This window comes from Pelecanus crispus, chromosome 1 (genome assembly GCF_030463565.1).
Source record: "Pelecanus crispus isolate bPelCri1 chromosome 1, bPelCri1.pri, whole genome shotgun sequence".
NCBI classification, from domain to species: Eukaryota; Metazoa; Chordata; class Aves; order Pelecaniformes; family Pelecanidae; genus Pelecanus; species Pelecanus crispus.
In genome coordinates, this window is record NC_134643.1 from 62,088,980 (window position 1) to 62,107,138 (window position 18,159).

An 18,159-nucleotide genomic window follows, 5' to 3' on the forward strand; every position below is an offset into this window, starting at 1 on the left:
AGAATAATAAAAATTAAAGATGGAAAATACCTATTAGATCATAACATCCATCCCTATCAATAAAAGGACTGTACCTTAAGAGTTCACTGAATGCTTAATGCAACGTAACTGTCATATGCTGGCCTTTTAACTAGGCCTGGTAAAAGTTGCTTTTTTCCAGTTAAATGAGCCTTCACTACCAGGAAACCCTGTTACAAGCATTTGCTCAATTCCATACCACTGCTCCTAACATACCACTACTATCTTCCTTCCTGTGTTTACAGCCGGCCGCCTCCTCATCCATTTAGATTACATATGTTCTTCATTTAATTTGCCTCCTCATTTAGACCTTTTGCTGCCAACAGTTTCATTCCCCCACCCAGTCTGTTTCCTTTTCTAATCCACTTGCTTCTGTTCCCTTGATACCTTTTCTCCATTTCATTAACAACTTCTCTACTCTCAGCAACCTTATTTGCCCTACTTTTGCTCTCTCCAAGCAATTCCCCCTTCCAAACTCCCACCAGACAGCAGCCACACAAAAGTACACCCGTAGCTGCAATCATTTGCCTGTGTGTATCATTGTCCTCATCCTTTTTCATTAGCTCTTCTTGGCATCCATCGTATCTTCTGGTGTGTTTGACCTAGCACAAAGCACCCCAATGCATCTTTTGTAACATCAGCATCCAAATCTGCCAACTGTACCACCTGCGGCTCTTGTCTGGCTTTGCTACTTTGAAACCATCTCCAGTCATTAAATACTGGTGTTTTAAATGGTTCTCTCCCCGTTAGGATGGATCTCATTCAGTTTTCTACCCACATGCCTAACCTCCCTGCTCTCCTTTTATTTTCCTTCCTGTCTACTGTTTGTAATCTCTTCAAATTCTGCATCTTCAGCCCACTTCATTAACATGCTGTTTACTCTTCTTACAGATCATTAATATTTCCACAGGGAAACTTGCTAAGCAGAATGTCACCTAACATATCTGGCTGACAGTTTACAACTACTGAAGAGCTCTTTAATTTAAAGGTTCCTTGCTTTTAGGAACTTTTAGTAAAGAGTCATTACATAAGCTTTATCTCAAAACACAAAATAAGCTTCTCCCATCCCAGAATGTCTTAAACTCTCATCGAAGAAAAAAAAAAAAGGTTACTAACACCAGAATTTCCTTCAATCTGAAGGAAATTTTTCTGACAGCTGCATGCTTGCGCCCTTTAGGGAGGAAAAGTTTTGTGGGACAAACCCCCTCTCGTTCCACAGAGAGCAGCCACACAAAACCTCATCAGGCAACGCCACAACTGTGTGCCACCTCCCTCCCACCTATCTGAGGTAAACTGGGCTTTTAATCTCTCAAGATTACCAGTATTTTGTAAGAGCACACCAACTTCAAGATCCAGATTTCAAGAGCCCACTTCTCAAGAGGTGAACATGTAATATAGCTTCATTTTCCAACTTAACACCTGACATAATTTCCTCCACACAGAACTTAATCGCAATGATAGTACTTCTCAAACTCTGAACTAGCAAACATTCATATCATTCATATAGCTGTGTTACATGCTTGACTTCAGGTAATTTTTCTCCGCTCAGGTTTCTACCTCCAAAACAATCACTTGCCTATACAAAGAACTTTCTCTGACAAAGTTAAAGACATTTTCAGTAAAGGTCTAAGTCAGGAATATAAACAAGAGAAAAGTCCCTTGCTTTCTTTGTATTTCCTTGAAATTCAAAGTATTAGCTTCTCTGATTTTTTCCCCCCACTCACTCAATCTTAAATTTCAGGATTTCTTATTCAGTGTATCCTTGAGACATTAAAGCAAAGACTAAGCTTCAGACTTTTCTCAAGTTTTACATTCCTTAATGTTATGATTAATGTCTTATTTGCTGTTTAGTCCAATACACTAAAGAGAACAATTATCTGTCAGTTTTAACTACAGTAAACTTCTGCTTAGCTTTATATGCTGCGTATTTACAATGCGCAGTGAAAAGTTAACAACACTGTTTTAGAGTCAATATGATGTGGACTAAAAAGAAAGATTCCCTATACAAGTCTATTAACTGTAGCACAGACTTAGGTTATTCAATAAAAAAAACCTTATCCTTATCATTTATGTTTTTAAATTTAGGGATGCAACACATAGGAAGCATCTTTGTCTAAGAAAAAAAAAAATAGATCTGATATTATAATGAAAAAACCAAGATAAATCTTAGTCATAAGACATAACAATGAAAGGGCATTTGGTTCTCGTACGTGACCTCATCTTAAAAGATCATGTTTAAGTCCAAACCTGGTGTTGGGAGGATGGGAGATACAGATATTAAAAACAGTACCACTCTTTCTTCAGAGTTATTTGTTAAAAATCAGAGTTGATGCGCTTATCATCATGCCCAGAAAAACAGAAGAAAAGTAGGGAGGCTTCTCAGCTCTAATTATTACCCTATTGCGATAGCCCACAATCTCCAGAGATGTAGCCATCTGATACACTTACATTAAAAAGTTTTTCCTAGCCAGATAATTATTAGCAAACAGCATTTATTTTCTTTTGGAAATCTAAGACTCTTATGAAATAGTCTTCTTTCCTTTTTTTATTTGAAAACATACAGTTCTAACTTGCATTATTATAATCCAAGCTATTCTCCCATTACACAGAAAATGTATGGATTAGATTTTTTGCCTAAGTAGTAACAAGAACAAAAAAGTTATTTTGGTATTCAAAGCAATGAGTATTAAAGATTCAACACCTCTTGAAAGCCCAAGATCATCAATACATGACACAATCAGAATTCAAACAGACAAATTTTCTCAGACTAATTTTGCACATAGAGAAATTATGATACAAAATTTCAAGACTACCTTAGCTGGTATTTTGAAAAATGCAATCATATTCCATCAAAATTACAGCAGCAAAAGTTAAGTATTAAATGGTTGCTCTGGGGCTTGGATAACAACTGCCTCTTGTGTATCCACCTGCTGGTTCTGGGTTCTTGCAGGCTAAACAAAACCAACTTAAAAAACACTTTAACTAAGCCTTACCTTGCTGTGGACATTCCAACTGTCAAGTGTTACATTAAAAAGAGCCTTTAGTGCCTCAATGGCGCAATCTGTCTCTTGCAAAGATAGAGGAGGCCTGTCATGATCTTCTGCTGCTTTATATTCTTCTGTCCATCTTACGCTCAGGGAACTTTCCAAAGCCTGAGTCAAAACTTGCACCCCTTGTAGTTCCTGACGCAACTGCGATCTAATATCTGTGTGCAGAAGCGACAAGAGGAAGAGGAGACGCAAATCAAAGCATTTAATGTCATCAACGAACTGTTGCTCCTTGCATTTTTCCAGAAGATTGCAGAGCATAGCTGCAAGATTCAGTTCCAAACTGAGCTTCTGTGCAACAGCACTATTAAAAATTATGTTACAGAGACATTTTAAAGCTTCTACTATAACAGGAAATTCAGACACTCTCTCCAAAGGATCTTCCACAGCGCCCAGCTTTGCTAGCCTCATAATGATCTGCATGTTCCTCTTCGTGGTTACAGGCACTAAAACCTTCTTGTCCCTGGAAAGAATCCGGAGGGCCTCCAGGCAGGCAACTTGACATGAAGTTTTTGTGTCTTTTTCAAGGATGTTTAGAATTCCCTCACACAGTTTCTATGCAAACACAAACAAACAAAAAAGGAACAGTTTTAGCATCAAAATATTGGTGGCAATAGGAAACTACTTTTGCTAAGCTTCTATATAACTTCTGAATTTTCAGCTGACTTGACTTGAGAAACTAGGTATTCTGTATTAGCTCTTCAAAACATAAACTACTGCAAAAGACCTCCAAAGATCATCAAAAGCAGTTTTCTTCATGGATACAATCCAAATACATCAACACTGGCAAAAGCATTAAGCCAAAATGGCAGATGCTATCTGCCATTGCCAGTTATGAAGTTTTCTCAGTATCAGGACTAAAAACTCGAGTAGCCAGAGTAACAATGCTAAAGAGGAGTGAAAGGTTTTAAAAATGCATCAAAGTAGAACAGTCACACCTATGGCACCTGCAAAATTATAAGTTGAGGTTGTTTCAGTCAGGAGGCTGGGAGAAAAGAAACCAAACCAAAATAACTGCTGCTCGACATACAAAAATTAGTACTCCATGTTTGGTAACAGCTATAATGTGTGTTGTCACTTCAACCTAGTCTACAGACTTCTGCCATCTTAAGTAAGATGCTTAGAAATATTACCTCTGACATAGAAACATAATGCAGTTTTATTGGAAGACTTAGGCTGTAGCAGTTTTACCAGACTAGCAAAACTACTGCTTTGTCAACACAGATTGTTCTTGAACTCAAAATACTTCACTGATACTTTATAGCAACATGACTGCAGGGGTAAACATTAATCATATAAATGCAGCATGAGAAAATACAACACTCCAAGAATCTGCAGGTCAGAACAGTAACATCTGAATTACAGAAGAATTACCTTTTACAAGACAGAAACGGACAATCGTGATCAATCAAAAGGGAGAAAAGAGAGGACAGAAGAGATTGCTTGATGGGGAGGACTCCATATGGTTTTTATGACTTAAGCTCAGCACAACACTACTACTCGTGGGTACCAGAGCCAGAAGTATAGTTACAAAGAAGTTCCCAGACAAGTGGCAATACAAACTGGATTGTACCTCACAGCACACACAGTTCCTCCCCACTTCTCACCCCCCCCCGCAAGCTTTGTGTCTTGACCACTGACAGGAATAAATTACCAAAGAAGCCAGAGTAGCAACTGAGTTGACTAGCCCTAGTGCAGAAGTCCGCTTAGGACCTGAAATTCATACTGTGGTCTCAGGCAGTATATGTCAATAAGAAAGTTACTTAAAAAAAGAATAGGAATACTAGTAAAGTAAAAAATAGTTCTTGGAGAACGGTGTCTGGAATGGCACGTTTCACCACCACCACAACAAAAAGGCTGGGAGCACAGCAGCCCATCACCCTGACCCAAAGTTCAAAACAAAAGTTCCACTTGGGACATCCAAGCAAGTTTTGTTACTGTGATCACTTACAATTAAAGCCAAAATAAAGAAAAAAGGTTAAGTCTAAAGCAAATCTAGAACAGACACTCCAAAAGAATAAGGGAGAAAACAACAAAAGTCTTCAACAATGTTAAAAGACAATCTGTAAACAAAGTCAGACAGTAGGAACTCACAATATGATTTCTAGTGTGCTTCTCCTGGGGTGAAGCCCACCCAAAAGCACCACCCAGATGACCAAGATCTTGACTACATCTCCACAGCCCTGACTAGATTAATTTCAGTAAGAGTTTGAAAACAAGGAGTGAGCTCCACCTCTTACTATCACACACACAACATGAGAAATCTTTGTCAGAATATTATAAACACTGCAACAGTAAAAACCCCACATTTGACCACCTGTACAGGCACATAGGTACGTACTGTGGGAATTTCATAGACAAGTACCTGGAAAAAGATACTCAAGTACAGGTTTTCAGAGTTCTTCAACATTAACCTAATGCTGTTCCCACAGATCTGTACAACCCCCTGACTTGAGCATAGTATGCTAGACCTGCACTATATGTTTCTGAAGGTGGCATCTTTGAAGTGTGTTTTTTTAAAAATGCCTAGGGAACAAAAAATGACCAGTCTAGATCCACAGCCAAATTACCTGGTCACAGCTCAACTTCTTACAAGAATTTTGTTTCTATTGTTAAGAGAGTTTTCCATACACTTAACTTCGCTTTGCAAGCTGAAGCAACAGTTGTGAAGTCTGTTTGGTTTTGAGGAGTAACACAGAACTGAATGGACAGTTCAGAGACCTCCAGGAAAAGGCCATTTTATTCTGTTCCCTGTTTAAGCACACTTCTATTAGACTTAGCAGTTATAGTCTTCCTTGTTGACATCAGCTGCTACAAGGTGGTCTGTAATAATTTACCCAAATTCAACAGCTGGTTCACCAACTGGACTCTCCCTCTCTTCAGGAACTGTGTAGCAGTACCGTATTGGCAACACCAGGAGCCAAGTTACCAGCCTTCCCCAAACCAAGATGCTGAATGAACACTTCAAAGACATACTGGGCCAGACAGACTGCCTTATCAGTAAATAAATACAACACAAAAACATATCTGATTTTTAACAACATTGCTGCAGGTTTCTTCTAGGACTTTAAATACCAAGGATCACTTCATTAATTATCTGATCTAATCAATACCCACTGAAATTAAGGGGAGTTTCCACTCATTTTTGTTAGCAGCAGAGCTTATGCATCTGCTGCTCTGATCTTTAATCTCAGTCAGATAAATCCTGAACACTCACTTGACTACAAAGAGACCAATCCTCCCAAATTCAGACTGATTTTTTTTCCCCCCATAAGTTGCACCCACCTGCTGCTATGGAAGTGTCACTGCAAAATGTCAAAAGCTCTGCAGGGGAGATCCCAAAGGGCACCAAACTCCCACTGACTTGCCATGGGAGGTGGAAGCCTAACCCTCCCTCCATACATTTGAAGACTATTCTTACAATTTAATTAAAGATTATAAAAAAAATCATCTTATAGCTTCAAATCTTAGTGAAATGCAGCAACAGAAGATTCTTAACTCTGAATAGCTGTACTAAAGACAGATACTAAATAGAACACAAACTTTTTTTTTTTTTTTGAGATTTAGCACCCTACTTACAACTTTAAAAAAACAAATCACTGGTGTGCTTGTAAGGTGCTTCATTTCCTACATGATCCTGAAGCCTTGGCTGTACAAAAGATTCCACAATATAAGCAAGGCTAGAGTTTATTTTTAAAAGCATTAATTATACACGGTTATGCATACTATATTGACAACTAAGCCACCACACACTTAAGAACAGGTTACTAAGCTTCCTAGCCATTACAGCAAAATACTTTTTTTTTTAAAGATGCAAGACTCACATAAGTGAAAAACACATAGGAACTGCTGACAAAGTTCTCTGGAGTTAGACCCTGGTGAGCCATCAAGAGTGATTTTAAAGAAATTTTGATTCTGCTATGATATCGCCATTTGCAATACTGCTGAAATCTGTGACAGCGAACCACCGCTGGCTGATCTCAAGTGCCAATAGGAGCTTAGGAAAAATAGAACATCTGATTATAGTTGAAGAGTTATGCATGGAAAGTTTTGAAGCAATGAAACAAAATTCATCCTATTAGGAAATTGCCTTGGAGACAACTAAAACCCAATACCATTCAGCACATCATCTGCTTTCTCCTTGACGGTGTGAGGGAAGTGATGTGCAGAGAGAAGAGACACAGGAAAGGATGTGACCACAAAAGCATTATTATCCTTTTCATTTTCTTTAGGTGGTGCTTTTTCTACCACCCTGTAGGACATTAGCATGGCATAAACTAAGGGGCACAGATGTTTATTTATTTGGTTGGAAATGAAAGCAAGTGAAAGAATTCAGACATCAAGGTACCTGCCCTTTTACAAAATATACGACTGTCCTAGTTTCAGGGTTTTATTGCTACCCCCTAAATTACTGTATGAATTTAACAATTCTTTTTTTGAGTTCTATTCTTTCAATGTTCAGAAAGGAGTTTGACTTTCATCAGTCATGCTACAGCAAGAAGTGTTTTTCATACTTTTCCACAGAATCAAGGCATTTTCTAGTTTTTAAATTTTTTGCAAAATATATTCACTGCTCTAAAATTCAAGAATTCTCAGCTTTCATGCTAATAATAAGGTTAAGACAGAGTAATACGCACCATTCCTTTTGTCTATGCTGCAGTGGGCATAACGGTAAAATATTTTAAAATTTTATTGTGTGTTAAAACAGGAAGCCCATAAACACCTACTCATTTGTCATCTTGTCTTGACAAGTAAAATATTAATCCATTTTGGGCCTTTATCTTGACAGCATAAACGCTTGATGCTAAGAAGCAACACAGTCCTACAGAAAAAGCAATCTCCTGATATACAAGAGACCTGCATTTTCTCCCTTGCTCAGCCTATTTTGCTTATTGTGTGACTTTGGGCAAAAAGGTATCATCTCTTTACTGCCGTTTTCTTTCGCCATCTTTGTTTATAGGCTAATTAGACTGGGGCAGGGGGGAGGACAGGGGAGCACTGTAAGTACTTATTAGCAGGTGCTTACATTTTCTGGGCTCAGCCTCAGCTGGGGATGCTAGGTGCTTGTGAAAAATAGGGTACTTCATGATCTTGCTCTTTGGTCCAGGGGTGCCTGCATGTAAGGTCCTTTTCCACCTCCCCTCTTTGTGTTTGAAGATGTTTAGAAAGCACACTTGACCTATATTCACTTTTTTCAATTCACAGACTACTAAACTTTGGCTACATTATGTCAGCTGAATTTACTGTAGCTTCTCAACACCAGAGTAATAAAAGTCTTGGTGAGAAAAGGAGATGATTTCCCTTTATTTGCTTCTTCCTCTTTGGCAAATCGTTCTCTTTACTTATACAGGCCTTTGGATTAGAGCAGGAACAAGAGAATATAGTCTCCATTCTGCAAATAGTCAAATCCAGGCAAACACCACTGCTTTATTGAATATAGCATTTAATTTAGACACAGATTATTCAGTGCTAGAGAAGCTGCAATTCAAAGGTGAACAACAAAAGGTCTGCTAAACATTACAGAAACAGAGTGCATACTTTATCTCTTCTTTTCTGCACCTTTATTTTTGAATTATGCCATAAATGTTGTAAGTACCAGGAGAGGTATGCTTCTTCGCAATCAAGTTTTAATTAAAGCAAGGGAAAAAAACCCAACCTGTTGTCAAAATGACTTGGAAATACATGTTGCTCCTATTTTCCACTTTCCTCAGTGACAGAGCATATTAGTAACAAAATTGCCAGAAAAGTCCATCAAGAACAGAAATTCTACAACAGCAGAACACAAGAGCTGTGCTTGGTTTTGTATCACCTTCACTCATTTCTCAAGATCAATGTTCCTGAGACTTCTTTGTATATTTCAAGGCATAAATACACCCATCTTGATGGAACAGCAAGTGATATTAGCACACAGGGAGCAAAACAAGTATGTCAGACTTAGGAAATTCTTCCTACATTTGTTAGGCCTAACTTAAACAAAAATCAAGCTTTTTAAAGAACTGTCCACAAAAATCAAATGAGTCCTCCCCACTCTTCTTTAATAGCTGGGGAAGAAAAGTCACAGACCTAACAGTGAGTGCTTGCTCACTCTCTTAGCATGGGTGAACCAGAAGCTGCCATGTCTTTGGCCTCATCAAGTATTACTTGCCAGAGCACACCACTTATTTAGAAGAATGGGAACATCATAAGTGGTACCAGGTCATGCTTTCCTTCTCCTGCACTGGCTCAAGTCCCTCTAGGTCACTTTGTCTTCTGACCCATGTTTTTCATCATTTTCAAATTTCAATTTTAATTAAATTGTCTCTAGGGGTTCAAGAGAAGTACGTTCTTAATTTAATTCAACCTAGTTCTGCAGCTGTTCAGTGGTGAGAATGGTTAATGAAATCAACTGTAGTGCCAAACACAGAGTTCACAAGAAACTGTATTTCCCCAACAGGTTCAGAGTCACAGAAAGGTGAAATGCTGCATAGCTGCACTCTCAGCAGCCCTCCTTGCCCTCCCCACTGAACAGGGAGAGAGAAAACCCTTTATCACCTCTGTAACCCTATGGTGAAAGATGGGTTTTAAAAGGAGAGGTGGGTTTCACTGGCTTGACATAAACTTTAAGAGATGTAAAAACAAAAAAATGCTGGATGGGAGTGGGCAGGACCAGCAGTAATTAGAACAAATGCTTAGTATTAATGAAGGATACTTAGTAACTTCTCTTCTCTTGCAGACTGATACTCCCTTAAGTGGTTTCAGCAAAGTCAGAACAATAACAACAATAATTAATACTAAGATACCACACAGTGTGCCCACAGGAGCCCTTGAGCTTAGTATTTTTATAGGACACTCACTAACAGACTTTAAAAGCTTGCAACAAAGTTACTGGGAGGAGAAAAGTTCTGTGCCTTTGTGGCTGCAGGAACCTTCAGACCTCCCAGAAGTGTTGCAGCGTCAACAGCACTAATAACGAGGTCCTTCTGAGATTTAGAGCATGACAGCATCTTGCTCCATCAACATACTTTACTGCTTCCATCCTTCCAAAGTTCAAATATGGTACAGTCCACAGCCTTAAGGAATCTCCCCACATCATGAATTTAATTAGGAGAGAAAGTCCCACAATACATTTGATATGATTTACCATCATCTATTTCAACACCTTTAAAACATTCAGCAATGCAGGGGAAAAGACTGTTTTGGTGATCTTCTTCCCACTAAAGGAGGCCTTGAATTTTAGATCCATTATGTTCAAATTGAACCTGAACAATAAATCAAGAACAATAAATCAAGAAAACTGATCTCAAACTTTAAAGATTTATATTACAGGACTGACCCAACACAGTAAGCCAGAGCCAGATGTTATGAGTACTACAAGAGGTGAAGCAGACAAAACATAAGGAGTTGAAGAGGAAATAGGTCAATCATGAAGACTCTACCATTTCAGGTAAGGATACGGCTTATGAGCAAAATTCTCACATTTGGCTGCTGCTTCCTTTTTTCCTCTTCCTCCCCCAAACTCAGCATCTTCATCCAATTTAAAGTCAGTCTTGCTTGCTATCTTGGACAGATTACTTTTTCCATTATATCCCCTAGGCAAATGGTGCTGTAGCTCCTCCCAGTTGTGGAATGCCACAGCTAACTAGGGAATCAGTACTGACAGATGTTTCCAGGACACAAACAGTGCTGGGATTTTCTTACCATTCTATGTCTGTACCCAGCACAAATGTGTTGCTACTGCAGAAGCAGGATTTGGACCTGTCAAGGTATAAATAACGGAGCACAAAGCTATTAAATAATGAGAAAGTGGTTCTAAAAAAACCTTCCCTTTTTGTACTAGGACAGGTGAGGCTTGAGCTGAAGTGCCTGCTGTGTCACATCGAGAGGGAGACACTACGCCTGACACCTCTCCCCAAGGTGACTGCCCAGTCAAGTTACCAGATATTCATTTTCTATAGTTGATTCCAGCACAGACCTAAAGAACCAACTGTTTGTGTCAACCATGCCACGCTGCTGTGAAGCATTGGAGTTCTGAAGACTCAACCTTTCCCAGCAAAACACTTGTCAAGAACTTCTTGGCTGGTCAAGGCAAATAAATATTTTAGATTTCTAAGAGCTGGTTAAGCTCCTTCGAAGCAACTACATTGCCTTCATTTCAGCTGCTATTCCAGAACACATTTACCTCTGGTTGGCAACTTCTATACTGTTTACACACACGAACTGAAAACAGGCTCTCAGAATTTTTTTTTTTTTTTTGTTAGCATATGATAAGTTCAGAAGGAATGGCACCAACTTGATCTGCCTGGTATCCGAGTAGATCTTACAGTACAACATAGGTTGCCAACTCATTTATACCCATAGCACCCATCACATAGGCCAATGCAGACACATCCATCATTAAACAAAACAACCAGGACAAGTAACAGCTCACATTACAATCTTGTGGTTTTTATCATCCTGTGATGTATTAAAGTCCTGTGGCTCTGTCCAGATAGACAAGCCTGACAACATTACCTCTCTTCCTGCCTTCTAGAGGACACAACCTACTTTCCTCCTAGAGCTCAGTATTACAAACTGATTGTTGATTTAGCTATTTTACAGGCTAAAGCATCATTATTTGCTAGCCATATTATAGCAGAACAGCTTTTGCTGTCCGATTTACCCAGCTTCTATAGTCAAGCCATAGTTTTGACCTTTCTGTCTTTTATATTTTACAGCGTATCACTGTTTTATACAGGTTGTCCTCTCCCTAACAGTATCCAATCTAGAAAAGTGTAAAGCTCAGTTACGCCTACATTACAATACAGTTACACTATAGACACAACCTTGCTGTAATTCTAAGGTCATGGCTGAAGCTGTGTGGTGAGGCAGAGAAAAAACTTGTATTGCTACTGTTGATCTTTCACTTGAACTCTTGCATAGACGTGAATGACTGACAAAGTCTGTGAGGCTTGCTGGAATAAATAACTAAAAGAAAATTTACTCCCAGGCATGAACAAACCCAATATGCAGCAAGAGACTGATAAGTACGTATCGCATTCATCGGGTTACATGGCAAGTTTCCAATAGCACCAGAAACCAAAGACAAAATCCTGAAGTCCCTCTGTATTTGCCCCCATACCTGAACGTCAATTCTACTACATGACTTCATTATGGATTGTGATCCTTTGAACTCTCTTTCACTGCAATCATTCTAAGCTAATAGCAGCAGAACTGTGCATACCGTCAACTCAAGTGTATTTTGGCATTACTAAACAAAAAAACGGAACTTGTTTCTGTATTAGCACAAGCCTACATCATGAAGTCTTCTAGCAACCCCCATTAATTGTGGTGACAATTTCAGTAGTTTGCTCTTAGCAAGAGCATGGTAGCATTTTACCTTTCAATTTAAAGCAGTTTTATTTTTACCGTAACTGAAGTGTAAACAAGAGAATGCTGAATGTTTTACAGACACTAAGGGTATTTAGCAAATATGTAGATTAAAAATGACATGCATAGTCCTGTCACTACATTACTGAACATCAGTTTTGAGTAAAGCAATAGATAAAGCCAAATATTTAATAATTGTATGTAGGTCTTTTGAGGCTTTGGAACTGTAGAATTTTTCAGTGGCATCTGTTCAGAGGTGTATTTTTCTTACCTACTTCCCAGATAACCATGAGGGTAGATTCAGGAACAAAAAAGCCCCACAGCTGTTGATTAGCAAGTATGTGCACACAAAAGCTGCCTTTATATTAGTGACTCTGATCACATATGATTAACGTCTTTTCCAGTAAGGAAGTAACGCTATGAAAATGTAATTTAAAGAAACTTCTTTTTAGAATAAAAAATTGTTAAGCAGAATTGTTAAGTCTGTCTACTGTCCTAAACACTCCTTGATAAGCTTCATTCAGCTTTAAGTTAATGTCACAGAAAGAACAACAATTTGCCCAGAAAATGCATCAAAAACTTAACCAATCAAGTAGTAATTCTATCAAGGATTTTCTGAATACTTCTTAGCAAGACAGAAGCCACAACCAACTACAGCAACAGGCTTAAAACATTGAACAAAACATTATTCAACTGTATGCACACCTCTAAAACATTCAGCTTGCAAAACTGTCAATCATACTTAAGTGTTTGCCACACTGGCTATTGCTCAACTACAGCTTTAAACGCTGATTCAAATTTCCATATCCTATAATAAATTAAAGGTATTTCCCATTAAAATCATGTTATAACTCTGCATTTAACACATAGCTAAATCCCAATCAAGAAAGCTACATATATCAGCTGGGGGCAAGGCGGGGGGTAATCTCATGAAGTCTGTAACAGCTGTTCTGTAAGATATAAAAAGCAAAGCAGGGAAAGGTGTTTTCAGAGAGCTCCCAGGGCTGTGAAACAAACTTATTCTACAGGAAGACTGAAGAAGGCTTCTAGGCCACATTCCTGGTTTTATTTTAGTTTGATTTATGAGACACAACAGCAATATATACCATAAGTTTTATGTAACTTTCACTATTACTTTTGTGCTTAACTGCATACTTGCAGACAAGAGTGAAGCCAAGCTAAGAGGTCTTCAAGTCATCTGTGCAATAAACAATTGTCACTTAAGATTACTGTACACATAACTGATGGTTTTGTAAATGCAAAGGACAGAGAGACTTATCCCACCCATTTCTACCAGAAAAAGACTTAAGACCTGAAAATATTTAGATTTTACACAAAATCATGGAATGAACTGATGTGTGTCCAATATGAGACAAGCTATCCTTGCAGGAATGTTGCAATTCTGATTTCAAGCTTTGAGTTTATTTCCAGAATAGAGGAAACATGCAGCTTCATTCACTGATGAACATTTTTCTGAATAAATATGCAAATCAGCCCAAAAACTAATTAGAGAAAAGATAGGAAGGGTCTTGTCATTACATATTATGCCATAAAAATAACAGGGGGGAGGGGAGGAAATCAAGGCCATCCCAAGCTTTAAATATGAGGCTGTGGATGGATCTCAAGGGACCTGTTAAGCCCTGACAGACCTGTAGAGCTCTATGCTATACACACAAACATTTCCCATCTTTGGAACCTGACATGCACATTACACATTCTGCTGATTACAGCTACCTTTGGATTAACAGGCTTCTGTAGCTTTGTCTCCCTTAAAGCTCCATAGCTTTCTTCTGTACTTATCCCTTCATCTTAATCTCTAATATTCTCTAAGTATCTAACATAGACAAGAAATTGCTACCTGCTGAGAGGAGAAAAAAATGTAAAAGCATATTGCAAAATGTTTATCTCTCATCCAGAAGAAAAGAGTATCTTTACTCTATTCCCCCACCCCAAATCTGTACCCAACAAAATTCTTTATAAGCTTTTCTGTTACTACTTTTATTCAAGACAGGGCTTTTTGTTAGGCAGATTTGTTTTTCAGAAAAAAGGGGAATGGGTACTTGTCATGTTTCTTGCACTAAAGAAACAAAATTGAAAACAGAACTTTAATCACTGATTGCACCCTTTCACAATGGCAGCTAAGACACTGCTTTTCCTTTGTTATACTTTGAACCGCAGCAGGTATGCAGCCCAACAGCCTATTTTACTTACCTTTCTTTTGTCTTCATCTGCTGGATCAAACCTGAACATGGCCCGATTCTGTAAAAAAAGAGAAGAGTTTGCATTTGTTACATGAACATCAGCTGCCAAGTATGTAATACCTGTGAAACTGTTATAAAACTTTAGGAGTCTGGTTGAAATCAGCCTCTGATAACGAGGCCATAACCACATCAGCTCGTGTCCTTTTCCATTCTACCCAACAGCAAGAGCTTCAGTACGTGGCTCCAACTAATGATTTCACAATTACCTCACAGCTGGTGCAGAGCAAACCTTGACCTGTGGGCTGTGTTTCTGACACGAGTTAACAGCCTCACACACGGCACTTTACAAGGTGAAAAACATTACCTATAGTCTTGTGTTTTACAGATACCTTATTACTCAGACTCTTCCCCAAGCAGTTCTTGTTCACAAGCTTTTGACTGCACTTTAAAGTGATCCAAACTGGAACAACCATAGTGTAATCTTGCCCAGAAAACAAGTAGTACAAATCAAATGAACCTTACTACAAAAACTACCAGTTTCTGTATTGTGGCAATTTCCAAAACATATTACCAAAGTATTTGTTTCTCTGGTACAGTTAAACACCAGATAGACATGGTCTAACAACAAGTACTTATTTCCTGTTAAACACTTCAAATATTAATTGAGTCTAGTCCTATGTTAGTATCCTGAAGTATGTTATTAGTGAAATATCACTTGTATGACACAAAGTTTATTCTGCCAGTCAAAGAAAACAGCAGTAACACCAGAGAGCTATTTTAATGACATTTTAAAACTCCCAAGCTAAATGATTAAGCATGATGAACAGCTTCTAAAAAACCAAAAATCTCCACTTCTATTATTTCTAATACACAACTTGCTACATCATGCAAGTGACTGAAAACCAAAAGCAACCCTCCATAGAACATTAGTGGGCATCTTACCTCTCAAGACACAAGCTCATAATTACACAGAAAAGTCTTGGACATCTACCCTACCATCAAGGGTTACCAATATCAGTTAGATCCCTGAGGATGGTAGGAAAATAATTCCTTTCCTTTCTCTTACAGTGTTCCCAATAACACTACTGAACCAGACAAGTCCAGCAAAACACCAGCCAAAAGCAGGTGAACATTAACTGATGAGCAATTAGCAAAGAGAAGGCAATCTTTGCATTTGCATGTGCATGTGCATATCTTTGGAAATTTCCAGAAGAAATGTAGTGATAGCAAGTAGTCTAAGCACTGCAGGAACAAAGATTTGGAATAATCATTGCAAATGGGACAGAACAGAGGAGCAAGAACAGACATATTAATTTCTCTCATTATAGTTATTCTATAGCCACCTGCACCTTAACCACACTTAATCCATTCTTTCTCTTCAATTAAAGCACATTTAGGTTTTTCCAAATAACAAATCTAAGGAAACCTAAAGCCCAGAAAAGGCATGTGTGAAGATCTGGAACCTGGAGTACTGTGTCCAGTCTTTGCCGGCCTACAGGCAACTTATCTGAGTTAGTAACACATTGCACAGGAAGAGAGATGTAGGAAACATTAAGGCAAACTTCTTAACAAGAAATAGTAGAGAGAAAGAAACAATAAGAGAAATGTTATATTGAGACAGCATTAAGACTCCCATCCCACTTCAAAAGAAGTATTTAGCTACACACATACCTCCAAGACCTCATTCAAAGACTTGAAATGCCAGAATAGAAACCACAACAGCTCTCACTCTGTCCTTGAGAATTCAACTTAAGCCTAAATAATTCATCTGGGGAAGCTGCTGAGTAGGCATAAAATCCAGTACAGCAAAATTAAGAAATAACATTTGTGCGCGCTTTTTGACTGAACGCATTTAACAAAGGGTCATTTTCAACAGTAAAGACAGGAGATAAAAGGTTCCCTCAATCAGAATCCTTCCTCTGTACCTTAGAGGTCAGCAAGTTAAAATAGTTAGATGTGTCTAAGGAACTCTAGACCTACCAATCCTTCCAAGAAAGTGCCCTGCAACTGCATCAGTCTCTACATTTGGATTTCATGTGCACAAAGGCAGGCTACATCAAGACTGTTGCTCAAGTTTCTTCTAAAAGTTTGAGTGAAGATATCAGTTATTGCCATTGTTAGACTTAAAACGTATCGCACGCAAGACACCAAACTTCAAGTCATCCCTTGGAGGCTGAAGAATAACTGTACACCAATCCACATTCATTTGGCTTTTCTCCTAATCACAGAGCTAGGAATCTTCAACTAAAAACCTGAATGTTTGTTCCCGTAACAGATTCCTACATGTCAGCAGTTAGTTCAACACAACTGCATTGAAATTACATCCAAAGCCAAACTCCTGAGTCAGCACCAGCTTTAGGGACTTGTGTGCCAGTCACAGAAGTGTCTACACAAAGCACAGACACCTGATGGGTTGAGATGTGATCTTTAGAAGTGGACTATACTGCTCTACTGAAATCTAGGTGTCAAAACGTCCCTATCAGGGTGGGGGATAAATCCACGTAACATCTAGTTTCACTCCAACTTCTGCTTCCCAACATCACCAGGAAATCCCTTCACTTCCTGACTTAGCATGCACATATCACACTGTAATGGCAGTAGACACTAGGTACCCATCAGCATGAAAAGCTCAACCTGTTGTAACCCTGCTTTGAGCTGTCTCCCCTCTTCCCTTCGCTTGGCCACAAACGCAGAAAAAACAACTGAGGTCTGGCAGTCCATTTTACACGTCCCCTCCCGCTGCAGTCGACAGGGTCGCTACCGACGTGGGACGAAGGCCACAGGCCAGCCAGACCTGGCGACGAAGGACTGCTCGCAAAGGGCAGCGCCGCGGGCAGGCGAGCAGGTACGCAACCTTGTTATCCGAGAGACTTCAGTGTTGCTCTGCCCGGCTTCTCCCAAGAGGTACAGCCGGGTTAAGAGACTTTCGAGGCAAACTTACACCGTGGCATAGGTCTTTTTACAGCTCGCTCACCGATGACCCACTATGCTACACGTCAGGCACGTAGAGGCAAGACAGAAGGCGCGGGGGGCCAAGCCTGGCAACCGGCTTCATCTCCCCGCGACACCGCGGGCTTGGCGCTGCCGTGAGGCCGCGTCCTCCAGGCACCGCCCTCGCTCACCCCCCCGGCACCGCCGCCGTGCCCGCACAGCCAGCGGGCGGAGAGCGCACGGGGAAGCGCAGGGGACGCGGCGGGGCCGCACCGAGCGGGCCAAACCGGGCGGGCCGCCCCGGCGCCCAGCCGGCGCCGCCAGCTGAGGGAAGGGCGGCAGAAGCGGTGACCGCAGGGCACCCGCCGCAGAGCCGAGCCCGGGGCGGGGCGGGGCGGGGGGGGCCGCAGCCGGCGGAGCTCCGGCAGGCCGGGGGAGCGGGGGCGGGACCCCCGCGGGCCGGTGCCGCCGAGGGCGGGGCGGGGCGGCGACAGCGGCGGGGGGAGCGGGGGCGGAGGGGCCGGCTCGGCCTGCGGGGGGAGGGGGAGGACGCCCGCCCTCCCCATCGGCCCGTTACCTCCTCGTTGTACCGCGCCAGGACCCGCTCCACGGCCTCG

General features: G+C 40.2%; 1 protein-coding gene across 2 annotated transcripts in view; it reads right to left on the reverse strand.

Annotated features, from left to right (window-relative positions):
* The window catches only part of RIC8B (RIC8 guanine nucleotide exchange factor B), a 37,557-nt gene extending 19,398 nt beyond the window's left edge, over positions 1–18,159 (reverse strand). The window contains exons 1-3 of one of the 2 annotated variants that reach the window (XR_012830909.1): positions 18,120–18,140; positions 14,622–14,669; positions 3,012–3,620 (exon numbers count right to left, since the gene is read on the reverse strand). Coding sequence is in view for 1 of the 2 variants with exons in the window: in XM_075706870.1 (XP_075562985.1) it covers positions 3,012–3,620; positions 14,622–14,660 (648 nt within the window). In the remaining variant the exon portion in view is untranslated. Of the gene's footprint in view, positions 1–3,011; positions 3,621–14,621; positions 14,670–18,119 lie in introns of both variants that reach the window. The other variant, XM_075706870.1, reaches the window with a different exon arrangement.